The sequence below is a fragment of the Poeciliopsis prolifica genome, unplaced genomic scaffold (assembly GCF_027474105.1).
Source record: "Poeciliopsis prolifica strain line A6 unplaced genomic scaffold, Auburn_PproV2 SCAFFOLD020, whole genome shotgun sequence".
NCBI lineage: Eukaryota > Metazoa > Chordata > Actinopteri > Cyprinodontiformes > Poeciliidae > Poeciliopsis > Poeciliopsis prolifica.
In genome coordinates, this window is record NW_026562395.1 from 711,668 (window position 1) to 730,769 (window position 19,102).

The following is a 19,102-nucleotide window of genomic DNA, read 5'->3' on the forward strand; positions in this document are numbered from 1 at the left end:
ATACCATTTGAACTTTTTCAAGTGTTATAAAATGTGTTTTGATAGATCAACACAAAGTAATGCATGACTTTTACAAATAAAACCAAAAATGTTTGATAGGTTTGTATTCGGCTCTCCTGAGTTTAAAAGAAACACTTTCCCCATGCAAACGCAAATCTTTGGAGCATGTCTTCTCAGTTAAGACAGAAATGTATATCCTTGTTTGATTTTATTTTATTTATTTTTTAAAAGATTTTCTTGGCTCTAGGGACCTTTATTTGAAAGTAGTCTGACAGGAAAGAGGGTAATGTGAGGAGAGGGAAGACATCCGGCAAATGTCGCCAGGCCAGGAATCGAACCTGCGACTACCACCACAAGGACTAAGGCATGTGGCCCCTGCCTCACCACAGCGTCTCTTTGTTTGATTAATAGCCCTAGCTCAGTTGTGTTGAATGGACATCATACATCTTGTAGACATTCTTAATTAGATTCAGGTTTGAGGTTTGACTGGACCATTTGTGAATTTATGCTTTGATCAAAACCATTATATTTTCTGCATTTCATTGCCCTGTAGAGGTGTAGCATGATATTGTTCTAGCCAGTTGAGGTCAGCATGGTTTTGGATGATGAAGTTGTAATAAAAGTTTCCCCTATTATTTTTAGATCAATTGTTTGACAAATTTTCGGTTCCCTGTAGAAACAATAAATGGCAACAAAGTGACACTTTTAATACAAAGTTGATATTATTCAAAATGTCTTTGTTATGACAACTTGATATTAAGCAAGAAATCATAACTTGACATTAATTTGTTATAAAAGTATTACTGATTAAACTTTAGCTTTAAGAACATAAAGCTACATAATTTTTAAAGTGACAAAGACATTTTGAATAATGTCAGATTTGTATTAAATTTACCAAATTACACTTTTTGACAACAGTCATAAATATTAATGAATACTTGCTCATGTTCTTGACAGGTGTTATGTCATGTTTATGACGATGTCTTATTCACAACCTGTCAAATAAAGTGTTACCGGTTTCTGTTAGACAAATCCGTGGGATTAAGAAAGCAGCTGTTAAAATGCTCTTACAAAGCAGCAAACAGTTATTTGAAGCTGCTGGTGCCTCTGGATCCTCAAGGTGGAGGATCCTCCAGAGGCTTGCAGTGCATGAACCTACTAACCCCCTGACCAGAGCTCACAAGCAGAAACAGTCACAATGGGTCCAGCCGGACATGAAGATTCATTTTCAAACAGACTTGTTCACTGGTTACTGCTGTGCAACCCTGATCCAGATGGACGCAGTAATGGATTGGGATGCCACCACAGCTGTGATGTCAGCAAGGAGGTGGTGGAGTCATTTTTTGGGGTCAAAATCATGGAGAGAGACAGAGAGAGAGCTGGTCGGACCTTTCAGAGTGCCCAAAGGTGTGAAAATGGCCTCAGCAAAGTTATGGACTTTCTGACTGATCACTTTCTTTCATGGTTCAAAAAGAAGAGCCATACCTTCAGTAGCAAAATCATCTTCATGCATCACAATGCACCATCTCATGCTGAGAGGAATACCACTGTGTAATTGGCTGCTATGGGCATAAAAGGGGAGAAACTCATGGTATGGCCATCATCCTCCTCTGACCTCTGACCCTGTTGAGAACCTTTGGAGTTTCCTCAAGTAGAAGATCTGAGAGTTGAATGCAGTTCATATCAACACAGCAGCTCTGAGAAGGTTTTCTGACATCCTGCAAAGAAATTCAAGCAGAAACGTTCCACAAACTCACGAGTTCAATGGATGCAAGAATTGTGCAGGTGATATCAAAGAAGGGCTCCTATGTTAACATGTAAGCCGGTCTGTTAAGATGTTTTTGATTGAAACAGCTTTTGATTTTAGTACATGTGACCACATAATGCTGCACATTCAAAGAATGACCGTTTGCAGTTCTTTATAATCCATAAAATGTTTAGAAAATCTGATGTGCAAAATAATTTGGAACAGAGCATTTTGAGGTTTTATTTTTGAAATAAATACTGTTGTCATGGGGAGCTTTACTCAGTAAAATATGATTTATACTGTAATAGTTCATGACTTGAAAATTATACTGACCATCATTTGCATTGACCATTTAAGAAAATCTGAGAAAATATCAATTGCATAATAATTTGGAACACGGTGTACATTGATCTACGCAGCACACGCTAGCAATAGCAACTGGGAATTGGTAAATGTTGAAGCAATGCCCAACAGTCAACCTTTTTCTGAACATTAAAGTTTTCTTGAATATAATATCAAAATCTCATCCAGTCTTGTTCTCGTAAACTCAGTGTTGTGTTTCATCTCGTCTTGTGAGTTTTAGGTATGTGACACCTTCAAGAATCCCATTCATTCTAACTAGGATTCCCTCACAACCATGTTTTACCATGTTGATTGTGGGATTGCTTGTTCAATGTTAGTTCTCAGTCTGCCTAACGTGTCAGTGTAGGTTAAGGACAATGTCCTAATAGGGTTTCACTTCTGTAACATGCTTTCCAGAGCTTTTGCTTTCTTCTTTGCTGGTTAGAGAGACTTTATAAAGTTAGATACTGTTTCCAGATGCCATGATTCAGAACAGGTCCAAACAGTTTAAGTAAAGTAAATCCATTCATGTTTTAGGACTGCAGGGTGTGTCTGGGAATGAGAAACATTGACACTGAACAGGAGGAAAATGTTCTTATTCCAGCATAACTTAGAAGAAAGCAGTCGCTCCTGTAATGGCAGTAGCAAGCTCATAAATCAGATGACCACCTGTCGACAGTCTTTTTCAGTAAGAACAACGGTAGACAACTGGAAACCATCTGGTCTATGTCAGAATGCCATTACAGGTGCCATAGCAACACGCACAAGGAAGAAGTAAAGAGCCATGGTGGGAAACCGATCTGGGCAGCGCAGGACTAATCATCACAGCATGAAGGACTCCTGCTTCCAATTAAAAAGATCCTTCAAAGCCCGAATGAATCACTAGTTTATGTTGTGTGTCTGTCTTTGTTTGCGTGCCGCCAGGTTTTCGCTCCTCCAGGTGAAGCAGATTCTCACATTTTAAACAGATGGAGACTGAAATTTTAGGTCAGAGCTAATGTTTTTTTTTTTTTTTTCCTCTCTTTGCACTTGACACTGATCATGATGGAAATCCAGTTGGTCCTCTCATATTTCTGCTCTTCCTGTGCTGCCTTTACTTTAACCTCAGCGTTGGTGGATGTTAAGGGGTGACCTTATGATTAAAGGTGAAGAAAACACAACTCACTAAACTTTATGAGGTGTTCTGAACTCAGAAATTGCCAACACGCAATGCGATAATGGAAAGTGCATTTGAATGGCTGACAACTTTGCTTTTGGATGGATTTTTTTGATGTGTAATGAGTCAAAATGTATGATTAAACTGCTAACACATGAGGCAGACAGTTAGTTGCGAGGAGGCATGTGATCTTGGGTGTGTGTCCTTTTGGGTAGGCTCCGTATGTGTGTGTGAGAGAAAGAGGATCGAAGCCAGCATTCTCAGTGGGCTAAGAAGAGGAAAAACAGGGATAAGGGCCTCTTCAAAGAGCAATCAATTTGTTTAAGAAGCCAGACCTTTTTAGCAAGTCAACCAGAATAGGTAAGAGGAAGGTTGTGTGAGAGCAACTTAGGGTGGATGGAGGACGGTGATGGGGAGATCTTGTTGAAACTCAGACAGAAAAAAACATGCTTCTCTCTTAGAAAAAAGAAGGGCTTTACCTAACATTAGACAAAAGTGTCCATCCGGACCTTGATCCCCACTCTGCGGTCCCTGGATTCCTGTTTCCACTTGTCTTGCTTTGACAAGTTTCTTTCTTCTTGTCTCCTTTTACAGCATCTGGGGCCTTTGACCAGACCCATTCCCCTCGAAGTAGGCTAATTGTGTTCAGTTGACTTCCTTGGATGCAACAAGGCCTTACGAGTTAATCACCCAGGAAAGCCTCTTAGTGACAGCTATGCCTTAATTGCATACCAGACTGTGCACATCAATTTGGATGCGCCACATCCAGATTCCGTCTGCATGAGAATGAAAGTTTGAGTCGAAATCTTTTTGATTGTAGAGAGCAAGAACACACAAAACTGAAGCAACAGTCTGTGTGGAGTTTTTAATTAATTAGATCCAATTTACAATGATTAGGTTGATAATTAATTCTGTTTATACAGAAGCTTCAGTATCCAATCATATACTCTCATAATAAATATTTTTCGGTGCCCTGTTTTAGAACTGACTGATTTTAAACAAAACGAAACTCAAAAATGGACGCTCAGAAGATTCAAATGAAACTCAGTAAATGTCTAATTCTGCCTCATCTGCTAATGTATGTTTTGACCACAAAGGAAATCTTTCCTTCCTCAACTTTTTAAACACTTTTTAGAAACATAGGTTCCACTAGCTCACCAAGGGAAGATAAGGCTGTTAGTTTAATGTGTCATTTTAATTAAACAGAACTGGTGTTGTGTCTCATCCAAAATTAAAAGGATAGCAGGATCAGTGTGACAATAAAAAGGGTAATGGTACCGGGTGGACTGGGCTTTTTTTTTTTTTTTTGGCAATGTGACCGTCGTACCAACTCATCTTCCACGTACTCTCATCTCGCCTGCTCGCTCCATGCTGGGCCATAGCCGTTTATCCAGGACAGCAAGGGTGAAAACACTAACCTTTTCCGCACAGCTATAACTCCACACCATGACATCGAACCAACATTGCTTCAGGGTCCCTCAGTGCTCTCTGTGAAAATGTCAGACATGCTCTTTTCATCTGGGAGAAATCCTATCTGATTTACTCTACTCCCTCTTCCTCGGCCAAGGCGCCTGTTTGCACAAGACCATTTTCATTTGAATATCAAAGCCAGTAAGGAGGTGGCCAGACACTTTAAATGACTTTCTTTTTGGGTTGGGGGGTTCTTTCGAGAAATGTGACTGATTAGGAGTCTGATCAGTCGGGAACTGCAAGGGGAGTCTGATCAGTCCAACAAAGCAGTCTTGTCGTACCAAGGAGACCATAATCTTTATTTACCCATTCTCCGTTCCATAGATGAAATGAACACAGATGTCCATTTGCATCCCAAGGTGCAACTTTTTCAGCTTCACAGCCTATATGGCACTTCAAAAAAATTGCTCACATTTTTGCATCTGAAACCAATGAACCCTGATGGTGAACACGTTTTCAACGTACTTCTCCTCACCATGCAGCATACAGCGACAGGCAGATCAGAAGCAAGAGATTCATCTGTTAGAACAGTATCTAGTTTAAAATCTGCTCAACACAGTTCTTGTTTTTATTAGCAAATCAAAAGTTTGTTTTTCACAAAAATTCAACAAACAAAGAAGTTAAATAAATTTGGCTTCTCATAGGAGACGCCAGAGTTTTCACCGTGCAAGTTGGCAAATGCTCAAAGCTGCACCCTCTAAAAGCAACAAAAAAGGAAGCTATTTCAAAACCTAATTATCTCTAAACATGCCCTGGATCAAAAGCATCAATGCAAGGACAAAGCCAAGTGAAAGCTTTGCCAATAGATTGCAAAACAATAAAGTGTCACTCCTAAAGTAATAGGAAGCATTACAATAAATACAATGGGAAAGAAACACATATTTGCAGAATGGCTTCTTAAAAAATTTTCATGTTTTGCACATATTCCCATATCACACCCCAATACCAGTTTAAATGTGAAAGACCGACATAAATGTACAGAACTGTCAGCCGAAGGAACATTTGAAAAGTGTGGCATGGGTGGATTTATGTTCAGTCATTCTTGTATCAATACTTTGTAAAACATATTTTTTTGGTAGAATTAAATCTGGGAGGTCTGGTGGAGTAACTTATTGCTTTGCAGATCTGGAGACCAGAATCTGTTGTCCATTCTTCTTCACAAAATATTTTAAGTCCAGTCGGATGGAGAGCTCCAGTAAACATTCACTTCTAAATCACAATAGATTCTCAATTGGATTTAGGTCAAAACTTGGTGACGTTTGTCACTGTCTCGCTGTAAAGTGAAAATCTGCCCCAACTTAAAGTCTTTTGCAGACTCCAACAAGTTTCCTTCCAGTATTGCCCTTTATTTAGCTCTGTCTACCACGACATCACCTGCGGCCAGCTTCCCTTTCAGATTTGTACTTTTTTTAGAAATATTGAAATGTACTGAAACCACAAATTCTTTCTCTCAGTGCAACAATTAAACACTCCTTTATGTTGAATTATGTCCAAAAATCCTTAATTTTTGTGGTTGTAATTTGGCAAAATACAATTGGAAAAGCTCCAAAGATAATAAACATTTGTGCAAAGCACTGCAACAGTTAAAGTAAATATGAAATAAACCAGCATTTTCAGATTTTTGCACATACAACCCTAAATTACTGTTAAATTCCTTTAAATTTGATCTGAAGTGAAAAAAATGAGCCCAACTCACAGTTGCTACTCTTTTATCTTTTTCTTAATTCCCTTGAAATGCAAAACTGAATGAATAATAGTGTCTCATGAATGCTTGAGTGAAAACGGGCGCAGTTAGTGCATTAGATTGGAGATAATAGCCACAAGTCTTTACAAGCCTACAGCATTAACCCTATAAAGGGCCAAAACTTGTTTGTACATCTACTGAAAATCAAAGGTGAACAGACAAACAGCTGTGACAACGGAAGAGTCATTTGACCTAGGAATGAATGCTGATTGCACCATTCTCAGTGAAGACAAAAGATAAGACTTTTGTGGGCGTTAGTGGTTTGTTTGTCCAGCGTGAACAGGGGCTTAGCAGACGAATCAGCAAAATGCCACAAAGCTTTTAGAGGTTTTAGTGAGAAACAATGAGTTATTCTGGTTCCCAAGAGCTCAAGAGATACAAAAAAAAAAGAAAAATGGACATTTCACTGAATCTAAAATATTCAAACCAATTAAATGTTTTAAATTTGAAAGCTAAATTGTGTACAACTTATTCTTGATAAGACTGCAACCAAATATGCTTGACAAGAATGATCTAAATGTTGGATGACTTATGAAAAAATAGATCTCACATTTTTCTTGTGGCAAGGATCTGCCCTCAGAGGGAGCTGACTCACTCAATTCAGGCTTAAATAAACTTTAAAAACTAATCCTTCTAGCTATTTACTTGGAAAGGTGATCTTTGATCTGGGAATACATCACACCCAACCTAACAGCTGCCAATGAGGGAGCTACTGGGATTTTGTGGTTGCTCTATTCAGGGATCAATCTAAAGTTTAGAAGCTCAATGCAGTCCGAGTGTATTTTTTTAAAATCAATTTCATGGCTTTAAACAAGTGAAAGTAATCAAGTTTTTTTATTTTTGCAGCTGTGGATTTCATGTGCATGATGGCCATGCTGCATCTAAAAACGGTGATTGGTGAGTCGTCTCCAACCTTCCGAGTCATATTTCTATTTTGAGAATGTGTTCCTGTTGATTTTTGCAACCTGGAGCTCAGATTATATCTAAGTCTTTGAATAATAATTAAAACAGCTCTATAAAGTTTTTGCTTCTGATTTAATGTAAATTACAACCAAAACATTAGGAGTTCATCTCTTAATGTTGACGACCTCCAAGAAAGATAATATGACTCTCTGCTGGAAATTGATTTAAATCTACTGATTTTCACAGAAACAGACTTTTTGTTCTTTATCTCTAGTCCATTGCATTTAAAATAATGTATTTTTATAAAACAAGAATAAGTGCCATGACTTAGATTTGCACTTGCTTGGGAACAAAATTTTCCAGAGTCATTTTAAAAAGTAGTAGTGTCCATTTGTGTGATAACGACAGAAGCGCTAACTAGATACATTGTTGTGTAATGTAACAACCATCTGAAATAAAAATATAAGGTTATCAGCAATAAATCCTTGGAAACTGATACAAAAACGGTTCTTTTTATGCTTGCAGGAATTGAAAATCAAGATTATAACACTTTTTCCACAGCAGTGCTCTAGTGACTAAAGAAGTGGCAATGTAAAAGATTTTACAAACCCATTTGCAACAGACATGACCCATAGAGGAAGAACTTCCTACTTACCTTTAAAAAAGTCATGTGCTGCCATCTTTCAACTTGTAAAACACAACAAAGTAAAATCACTTTCCTTGATTTTCTTTTACTATTTAATGGCTGCATGTAGGCTAATTGAGTTAGTAGATTCGTATTCATTTTGTCTGAACATAAGTGGATCATTCTTTTTTTGCAGTGGTTTCTGCGATCTTATGTTTAACCATCCCAAATGTGCCCAGGCTGCATTCACATCTGTACCCAGTTCTAGATACCATCAAAGATGTACAAGCAACTAATGCTTTCGTTGGCTGAGGTTATAAAAGACCTATTTTGGAAAACCTCAAACTGTGGGGTGTTTACATTAATACTACGTTTCCTTCTTACTCCTCCGTTTGTTTTTGTCACAACTAACAGCCGCCAACATTTCATAAAACGAAAAGTTTCTCACAGTGTGCATTCATCAGTTTTCGCAATAATACCAGACTTCACATTAAATTATTGCTGCTTGGCACTTCCAGTGGTCAAACCTCCACGGGGAACCTTAGTTTCAAAAGGGCTTCAACCATGTTCTGAAAGCACTGTCATTTATTTCAAGAAAGACCTTTACTTGCACGCAGATGTGCAGCTGCAGGCCAGCTTTGGATTCCTCAAAGCCCTCCGTTATGCATAAAGAAAAAGACGCGAGATAGACTCAGAAACATAGCAAACAAAAGCATTGCAACTGGATAACGGCATAGTGTTCTCATGATAACACTATCAAACATCAGACGCCTTATCTGCCACTTGATCTGTGCTTTGAGAGTTTACCTGTATCTTGAAGTTTCTGCATTGAAGGCCTGGCATGTTCTGACAATGGTCCTGTAGGTTCACCTGGACGCTTTCATCTGATGAGCAGGGTACAAAAAGAAGAATGGACATTGAGCCTATCGCTCTGCTTCTGAGGAAAAGCAACAAAAGAATGATGAGCACACTGCTAAGTAGAGTGAAACTGAAAAAAAAAATGTTTTGCCTGAAACAATTTGCACAAGAGATATCTGAATCTAGATGCTACCTTCACTTGTGTACGTCAGGCTACATTTCATGTAGCTCCTTCTTCCTTTTTTATTCTGTGTCAAATTTAGCCAGATCAAATTTTTATCTGTATTAAATATCCATTGGAATGTTCTGTTTGTGCTGGGAAATTTGACTTTACAAGTCTTAAATTCAATATGGCTGCTTTGCCTCACACTGAACTCGAGGTTGGCTGGGTAGCTCTTACTTTACTTTCAGGTGTTCTTTTTTTTTTTTTTTCCAGTTTTGGAACTTGGAAAGTCAAAATTCCCAGTACAAATTAAACATTCCAACAGGCATTTAAATTTGCATTTTTAGTGACAAAATTAGAAAAGTTGCAGAAGTAAATTGCCTGATATGTTGTTTAATATTAAATCAATCAGTACCAATCAATACTATCTTTATATGTGAAGGTGTTTCTTCATGCCTTCAGTGTGTGTTACTTGAAGCAGTTAGCCTCGTCACTCCGCACAAAAATGTTGCTTCTGTTCAGTTTGACCTGGACGTTAGCTCAGTTCACTGAAAGCATTCTGGTTGCTAGTTGGAAAAGCAGAAGGTATTTGGGTGCTAGATACCACAATTTGCACAAATAAAACAAAAATATTTCTCACTATTTTGTCTCCTTAATTTCTAATGGAACATGTTCAGTCACAGCACTCTGTGTGCTATTGGTTTAATGAGGTATAAACCATCAAAAGTGCCAATAAACCATTTGTGCAAGCAACTTTTACGATTCATTTTCGCTGGAGTCTTATTGGATCCTTAGCTCGAGGCTGTTAGCAGACATTCAACTTTCTGAGACAGAATTTTTTATATTGAATGCATCATGACTTCCATTTTTAAGACAAATTGCATACATCATAAATCATTAAATATCTATATATATATTTCAACTTGATTCCCTCCTTTGATACTCCTAAAGGAGTATCAAATTGTCCCTTAGGACAATTTGATACTCTACTTCATGCTCTGCCCATTTTCTGTCTGTTTACTGCAAAAAGAGGAAACTAGTGCCACAAACTCTTTCACATAAAGATATGAGTAATAGTTTTTTTTTCAGTCACAATGAAATGAAGATTTTTTTTACATCATATATAACACAATGTTTTCTATATTTTGACTTCCCATCACTTTTTCAGAAGCTTGATATGCTTATGGTAGTGTTTTCACATGAAGACAGTTTTTGTATAATATGACCAGAAACTTTCAAAAATTTGTTTACCTTAAAAGTTTACTGAAAAGTTTTTGATGAATTCTATACTTGCAAAAACTAATCACATAATTCTGAAAATAAATTCCTAAAAAATGTACTGAAATAGTGCAGAGAAAAGAAATTAAACAGCTCACATTGCCAAGTAAAATTTCAAAAAGAACTGCAGATATTAAAAATGTCACTGGACACAAACTGTGATATGTATAAATGGATCTAATGAAAGACAAAAAGCCTCAGACAAAAGGCTTCAAAAATTTGTCTTTTATTTGCTCCTGTTTTGCTTCTAAAAAAAAAAAAAGATACTCTCATCACCTGTTCTAATTGTATCCATGATGCACTGTTCGATGGGATTTACAATTTATTCACGGTAATATTTAAGTTCGTAAAAGGATTTACCAGAGAATTCGGTGGTAATATTGGTGTCTGTTAATATCATTTTTAACTCTCTTATAGTTTGTTGAAGTTTTAATTTTTGCCATTACAGTATCGTATGTCTGAGTGTAAAGGCCTGTGGATCCTAAATACAATGATGTACTCATGTTTCTCTTCAGATCGAATAACTATTTAGCCTTTTACTAAAGATCTCAGTGGAGGGAAACAACAAGAGACCTACTTAATTTATGAGACCTTGACTATAAGAGTAAAACTAAATGACCAGATTGAATCATTCATTAAGGAAAACTCGTTGAATCGAGCTGGTCCAGCGTTGGTGCTGTTCACACGCGACATAAGTTGCTACAGAGATCAATATCGTTCGAAAATTAACAAAAAGGAAATGTGATAATAATATACTGTCTTTATTTCACTGATTAAACTCAAAATAAAGCATTATCCATTCTGGTGGAAAACACTCAAAACGTTGGGGTTGCAATTATGACTCTTGCCGATGGTGTCGCTGTTTTTAATATACATCCTAGCAAATGAAGAAGAGAAGGGGAAGGTCAAGAAGCAAACATGGCGGCCCGCAGTATGCTAAGATCTATTTGGACCTCATTTGCAGGTTTAAAAGAGAGTTTCACGGGGACCAGCGTTAATTCCTTCCGCGGGGTTAATGTTCCCCAGATATCTGCTGTGGCCATGCAAACCAGAGGAATTCGTCAAGGTAAGGCTTCGTCAGAAATGGTGCTGCTTTAGCCACCCGGTCGTGTTAGCATACAGTTAGCCTATGTTGGAATGATTTTTCCTCTCGTTGTTGGCAAATACTCACCTTCTATCTTAAGATAGAGACGATAGAGAAGACAATTAGGGTTCTAAACATGTTTACAAAGAATGCTTTGATATTATCTAAAGCATAGGCATAATCGTATCCTGCAAAAACTATAAGTCATGACAACAAGATATTTTATTAAATTACTGTTTAACTTGTCACAGTCAAATCTGCCGGTCAGCATCCTACTGTCTAAGATTATAAGTGAGTTGTCTTGCAGAGGCTTTCACTTCATTTACAGCTTCGAGCAAATATTACTTTAAGAATCGTTCCAAAAAGAGAAACTCGTGCATGATATGCAGTAGATTAATTTCTCGTTTCGGTAATTAGGTATTGGTAATTACCAAACCTTAAATTTGGTAATTAAGGTTACGATAATCGTTCAGCGCTCAGTGTCAGAAAATTAATATTATACAGGATAGATAAAAAGTGATATTATAAACACAATTAGCAGGCTCTTGGAAGGTATGTTCAATTCTATGCGTTTTATACTTAGTTGGGGCTCATTTCCATCAATGCAGGATGACATGGAGGTGGTCAGCCTGTGGTTCTGCCCAAACATGATCACAGAACCTCAGGTTGTTATGACAGTGGGCTTCATGTCATCTGCATCGTTCGGTCTGGTGTCTCTCATCTTCCTCTTGACAACACTATGTAGACCAGTTCCGTTTCACTGTGATTTTCACTGATTTTACGTTTCAAAGGTTTCCGTTATTTGTAAATCATAGATTTACAAAATAAAAATGTCAAGAAACAAAGTCTTAAAATATTTCGTTTTGTATGTAATACATCTGTGAGCTTCTGAATTGAGTAATAAATATTGGACTTTATTTAAACAGTTCCTCAAATTTATTGAGCTGTACCTACAAATGATAAATAAAAATCGTCAAAGAAACAGACTTTGAACTTGACTTCTTTCTTCTTTGCCAATTTTTTTTACATTTCTTTTTGACACAAAAGTTGTATTTTAAGTGCCCTTTAAATTATGTGTTCATTAAATGTGTTTTATGAGAGTTGCTTTAATCTATACTTGTTTTACTGTCCCCTTGGCTGATCCTATTTGGGCTCCTACATACAGTAAAATGTAATTTAAAAATATTGTTGAGGTCATTAATAAGTAAAACCTGATATTGTTTGATGTCTTCTTCACAGTGGTGGAGAAAAACGATGGCAAAACAACAATAGTAAGTAAACTTTGTCTTTAACTTCAAACATATATGTATTCTTTTACATATAAAAAAAATATTTAACAGTCAGACAGGCCAGATAGAGTATTCTCCTGATTGACCCTGATTTGTGACCAGAAAAATTAGCATATTCTTTTGCATTTATTAAATCAAAACTAAGAATTGCAATAACTTTTTCTCTCTAGAAAATCTTCTACTAAAATCTTGTATTTGGTGACACATTTTTGAGCTGAGTAACAAAAGATGAGGTTAGGAACATATATGCTTTGATGCAAAAATATACTTAATTCTCTGTTGTATTTAAACCTACTACTTCTATCATAAAACCTATTATTAACTATCACAGTTCATGTTTTATCATTTCTTTTCTGTTTCTAGATTGAGGGACAAATCATAGACGTACCAGAAGGACCACAACCTCCAAATCCCACAGCCAAGTGTCCTATCTATAGATGGAACCTGCAAAACAAATACAACTACACTGTAATGCGGCAGAAATGCTTCCTGAATAATCCCATCATTATAGTCGCATTACTAGTAAGAGATACTTCATTGTCTTCGTTCTAATTCCTCAGGACGTCTTATTGCTCAGTCAGTTCATCAGGTCAGATGGAGGAATGCTGCCCAGACGAGTCACCGGTCTTTGTTTCGAGGAGCATCGCAAGATTGCCATCTGTGTGCAGATGGCACACAGAGCAGGTGAGTGTCCAGCTGGAAAAAGCGAGGCTTGGATTTACTGAGGTGTTTCTGTGTTTTTAGGTTTTGTTTTGCTGGGAATATGTTGCAATCACGAAAACTCATTGTGGTTCGTATGCACATTAGTAGAAGTAAAGCTGCATCTGCTGGTTGGGTAAAAAGAAACAAGCACATTCTCCTTCATAGCAAAAAAGCATATTTTTCCAAGCCACTTAAGTTGCACAACAAAATGGGGGGAAAAAAAGGAACTGGGAATAGGCGTGGAACTTTGTCAAGTTGCATTTGAATTATCTAACTTAGAAAATATGTTGGGTTTTTTTTTTTAGACAAGACCAAAGTGTGAAGTACCATAGAACTAAAACTGGCATGCTCTTTGAAGTCTACCAATGATTTTTGCCTTTGAGTTTAGCTGGTTTTACCAACATATTTGAATGTAACCATTGCAAAACACTGGTGTTATTAATGGTGACTGTGTTTCAGTATCTGCAAACAGATACATATTTCTTCAGTTATATAAAAGTGGGAAATGATTGAGAAGCTAATGTTGGGAATACTTAACTTGTAAAAATAATTGGCACCTTCCAACTACAAAAGTCCTCTATTGATGTAGGGTGGATATCAAACGTATCACCTGCTAACTTAGACTTTTTCCGGCTGTAAATTCCTACCATGGTGATCTGATTTGCAGTGGAAACACACCTTTTGAGTCAAAATGAAAACTACAGTTTATTTGTCAAGATTTGGATCATTAGTTTGTTTTTAGGCATTTGCTTTATCTGCTAAACAGCGTTTAAACTAGGCGAGTTGCTGTAACCTCCTTGAGTATTATAAAGCAAACAAAGTTGGAATTCAAAATTCCAACTTTGAAAGATGGAAAACAAAAACAACAAAAAAATACATATGTACACATATATACACTGAACTTCATTCTACTTACTTCTGCACTCTAGAGCCAACACTATAATCTGACTAATTCCAAAATAAAAAATAAATTTTACATATTTTGACTATGGGTGGGTTCAAGGACTCATTTGAACAGGGAATCTTAATTTGTGAGAATTTCATTTTGTATCGAAACACTAAAAGTAATGCATCTTTTTTTTTTTTTTTTTGTCTGTGTTCAAGGTCTGCTGCCTGACCACAAACCCAAACTTCCAGAGGGTCACGTCCCAAAGAGACCCAAACCCCAACTGAACAGGTGCTGCTTTGCGTCTGTGGCAGCTTGTGTGTTTCCTCCGTTATCGACATGCATTCTTGTCTGGTTTAATGCTACAAAACATTCTTTTCACATCTATGTTTGGTTAACAGGTACTTGACTCGCTGGTCCATTGGTTCGGTGAAACCCATCTATAAGAAAGGACTGAAGTGGTGCAAGAAGCGCATGGATGTAGGTCACCCGGCACTAAGGAACAATGTGCGGTACGGTGTGAAGCCGCTGTACACAAAGCACTGAAGGACAGATCATCTGGAGGAGGCGGGGTCTTCGGTTTTTATTCGATGTAGTCTGGATTTATGTCATAAAGGCGTGGGAGACAGCTGTCTGAAGCATAACTTTTGTTTATTAATCTGCATCAGACCTATTATGAGTCATTATCAGCTCCACCCAGAACCATCTTTCTTGACTGTCAAAACATTCTCCAACAACTTCAGTTCACCAACAACTGAGCTCAGTGTTACACTTTCAAAGTAGGTGGTGTGTTGATTGTGACAACACAACGCAAAACAGATGTTTAAATAAAATGACAATGTTTGCTCTCACTCTCACTCTGTGTTTACTGTATAACAGTAGCTTTTGTAGAAGAGAACCAAATGGCTCGTTGTTAACTGATCTAAGTTACTCTTATGATCCAAACAACAACAAAAATTAAGAATTCTGAGATCAAAAAACAGCATGTTTATATTACAGCATGAAAGGAAGGTCCTGGTTTTTCAGCCCGTTGCCGATGTAGACGTATCCATGTTGCGGCGTATTTGGCACATGGTAGAAAGTGAGTCCAAACCACAGGAGGCTGCGCAGCACACACACTCTGCTGGCACACTCAAACTGAAGACTCCACGATCCTAAACACAAACACGGCAAACCTGTAAACAGTTGGCATTAAACCACAGGAAGTTGCTACATCCTGCTTTCTGCATTGAAGTAAATCCCACAGTAATCTTTGGGAACACCATCTCGTTTACACGTAGAAAACTGCCAAGGGATACACTAATAAATCATCCCTTTGTGCGTTTTGATGTCTGCCGCCGAGCTCGTTTCTCAACATGTTTGGGTGGAACCGTCAACATGAGGGACATGGGAGTTGAACGAGAGCTGGATTGGCCAGTATGAAAACATTCGATTACACAAAAGACAGGCAATTCTGATAGATAAGCCAGCTTTTCCCAACGCTGTTTGTTTTGGACACATTTTATGAATATGATGAAAGTCGAAGTAAAAACTGCCATGGATGCTTTATTGTGTAAGACGCAACTCATCATAACTGTTGCAGGGAAAAACAAAAGCACAGTAAATAAAGCTGTGAACGAGGAGGGAGCCAAGGTCAGAGAAAGCCCCTGTATTTTGGCAGAGATATGTTTGTTTTCCTCTCCCGTCTGAGGGATCATTTCTAAATATCCCGTCCTTATCGTTTTCAGTGAGAACTCTCAACCTGTTTCAGCGAAGGCTGGAGCGAGCGTCGCGCTGAAGCAGCTACGTGTTGTCTGCTGTAGTGACGACACTGCTCACGTAAACAAATGCACATGTGGAAGTTCTCCTGAGGCAGACATCTGTTAAGTGTTTGCTTGTGGGTGCTAAACATTTCTTCCAGTCTTCAGACATGCACATAGCTTTACACCCCAGGAACTCACTGAGCATGTTCGCTCAGGCCTGGATGGGATCCAGCGACAAACCTCAGTGTCATGTTGACATGACTGTGCATATCTAAATTCGCACGACCGGTTGTAAAGTATTTGTGGTTTAATGTTTGCCTCCTGAATTTGTCTTTTCTTCTTCTTCCTTTTTTTTTTTTTTTTTTCCATTACATAGAACGCCTTAGGCTGCCAACACTAAAACACAGCAGTGAGAAAGCTAACTATCTCATTCCATCTACATTTTGCACATTCAGTGGAATATTTCTGATTTACTTTTCTCTCACTTTTGCAATCCAAAGTCCTGACAGTTTAGATCAAAACAAATAGTCTTATCATTGGATTGCATGAATAAAATTTAACATATTTTGTAAAGGAGGAATTCTTATTAAAAAAAAATTCCAGAAGCTTTATCCAATTTGACAGCAATGTAACCACTTGTCATTTTGGAGTTTATCAGTATTGTCCTCTTCTGCAACAATCTTAATAGTACTAAACATTTAATTTGTAATTGTAATATTAATCCAACCAACGTTAGCGTATTTTATTGGGAATTAAGCTGATAGACCAATTTAAAGTAATCCATTATTATTTGTGGAAAATTATGGTTATATTTTCTTACCAAGTGAAGTTGTTGAGAAGTTTAAAGCAAGATTTGGTTATAAAACAATCTTCAATGGCACATCTGGAACATACCAAGACTTGACCATCAACCTGTCAGCTGACAGCTTGGGTAAGACGAACAATAGGTAATGAGAGCACTGCAGCTTTACCTTTAGGAATGTCGTCATTGATGACATCCAGGAAGTCGATGGCTGGGCACCAGTCCCCCATCCTTTCGAGATATAAAAGGTTTTCTCTCCTCGGTTCACGGAAGTGTAGAAAATTGTCAAGCTTCCTTGCTTCTGATTCAGAAAGACCTAAGAAGACAGAAAATGTACGTTGAGATACAACTGGAGCAAAACAAGAATGTGTCTGAATACACAAGTAGCCAAAGATATTGTAAACAGAGATGATGCCTCCTTGAAATTTCTATCATGTCTAGCCACTTCAATCAAAAATGCCTGAGGTTCTTTAACAGAGACTGTCTGAGTCATTTGCATTCTTTGCCTGATACACAGTGAATCAGAGGAATCTGCACCACAAGATTTACAACAAAGTTACCCTCAAAACTGCGGTTGACATGGACAAGGCCAAGTGGAGTCCTGATGAAGGCACCTCGGGGCACCACAGACACTTCCTCATCGATCTGTTGAATAACCACTGCCAGCCTGTTCTCTTCACTTACTTTGTTCTGTAACCAAGAAGGGAGAATGTAACACAGACGGGACGCAATGACTTCACCGAAAACACAGATGTGTTTAAAAGAAGACTGAAAAAGTAACCCTTGTTGTTGATGATGACCTATGATGGAGTTTAAAAATCAAGAAACTTCATTACAATATTGGTAAATGCAACATCCATGTCTCAAAATGCAGTTTGGAGTACAGTTATTGTTGGCTAATCAATTCTAAGTAACATAAAAGATGCATTTTTCCTTCTAATGTAATATTTAGCCTGTTGAAAAGTGTCTCATTGCTGAATTTTCTGAGCGCTCCCCCGGTGACCTCCTATGGTAATCCAAATTCAGATTTCTGTACTTACCACGTTGGGGTCTGGTTCTTCCTCTGACTCAGTCTGAAAGTATAGATTTAGTTCATACACATAAGAGGGGTCTCCTATGAAATGACCCCTAGCAGTTTTGGCCACTTCTTCAATCATGCTCTCAGTGACGGTCGGAAGAAGGAACCAGTCCATGCAGTTGAAGCTGAATGACACAGACAAAAAAAACATTGTATTATTAATGATAATAATAATAGGAGAAATAATAGAAAATAAGAAATAGGATTTGCATCATTGACATGACTGCCTTACCTATATAAATATGTTCTTTTTTATTTCATCTTCACTTCTCCCTTGAGCAATGAAGTAGTCCTGCTTTATGCCCAGTATCTTCCCCCAGAACATGGCCCGTTTGAAGTTGTAGTTCCTCTTCAGGATCAACATGGACGTCTGAAGGGCGGTTCTCTGTTCAAGAGTCAAAATACGTCCGCTGCTGGCGATGAAGTCCAGAGAGTAGGACAGCGAATCTGAGTCCATCGTTCCACCGCTTCGCGCGACGACACGCCTGTGTTTTGTTTTATTTGCCTAGAAGCCGCTGAACCGCCGAACCGAAGCGAACCGAGCTAACTCACGCACGAGCCCAAACCTGAAACCGTCAGGTCCGAACGTTACTTTGGTCGTCATTGACAACAAAAACCTCGTTGCCATGGTGACGTGCTGAACCGCTTCTGTTCATCGTATTATTTTCTTTTACGCACGCGCGCGCGCGTGTGTTTTAGCTCACTTAATTTCCAGTTGAACCGTTTAAATTCGCTCTGCTGCGTGCACTATAAACATTGTGTGATGATAAAAAATAAATAAATAAATAACGCGATCTTATCCTGGGGGTGTGGTGGGACTGAAAAATGGCTTAAAGATCACCGCACGCTCGGCGTATGACGTCACGCCCACCGGATGTTGTCCTTCCGAGCCGCAGACGGTGAGAGTGCGCGATAACATGAGTGAGCGCACTTAGTCCAGGAGGGGAGATCCGGTGACTGCGTTGGAGTAAAATAGAACTCAGCCTAATCCTTTCCCAGGACACTTAGCTCACTGGAACGTGACTTCAGACACTTTCACTCTTTTGCCAAGGGGAGCAAATATGGAATTTATCACATTTCCTCTGATTTCAGTTCAGCTGCATCCGCTTAGGCCGCACTCCTACCGTATAGTTTTGCTGGCAGGCCGAACAGCTCTCTCATCTGACAACAGTACCTTCAACAGGTTTAAAGGCCGAACTCTTCCTCACTGTAGATTTGTGGAGTTCACAAGTC

General features: G+C 38.2%; 2 protein-coding genes and 1 non-coding gene across 3 annotated transcripts; 2 read left to right on the forward strand and 1 right to left on the reverse strand.

Annotated features, from left to right (window-relative positions):
• Positions 1-10,781: 10,781 nt before the first annotated feature.
• On the forward strand, positions 10,782-10,897 carry LOC129369300 (U5 spliceosomal RNA). Its single transcript, XR_008606939.1, has one exon. It is a non-coding gene; the product is annotated as a U5 spliceosomal RNA (small nuclear RNA).
• A 283-nt stretch (positions 10,898-11,180) lies between these two features.
• On the forward strand, positions 11,181-15,098 carry mrps18a (mitochondrial ribosomal protein S18A). Its single transcript, XM_055044661.1, has 6 exons — positions 11,181-11,352; positions 12,610-12,641; positions 13,023-13,127; positions 13,220-13,343; positions 14,466-14,538; positions 14,649-15,098. Exons 1-6 carry the CDS (start codon positions 11,205-11,207, stop codon positions 14,791-14,793), a joined length of 627 nt encoding a protein of 208 aa, XP_054900636.1. The 5' UTR covers positions 11,181-11,204; the 3' UTR covers positions 14,794-15,098.
• A 113-nt stretch (positions 15,099-15,211) lies between these two features.
• Positions 15,212-18,820, reverse strand: rsph9 (radial spoke head component 9). The gene is given in 6 exon segments (XM_055044660.1): positions 15,212-15,401; positions 16,961-17,107; positions 17,352-17,481; positions 17,832-17,994; positions 18,102-18,119; positions 18,121-18,820. Coding segments are annotated over 6 exon segments (825 nt in total). The 5' UTR covers positions 18,327-18,820; the 3' UTR covers positions 15,212-15,240.
• Positions 18,821-19,102: the final 282 nt, after the last annotated feature.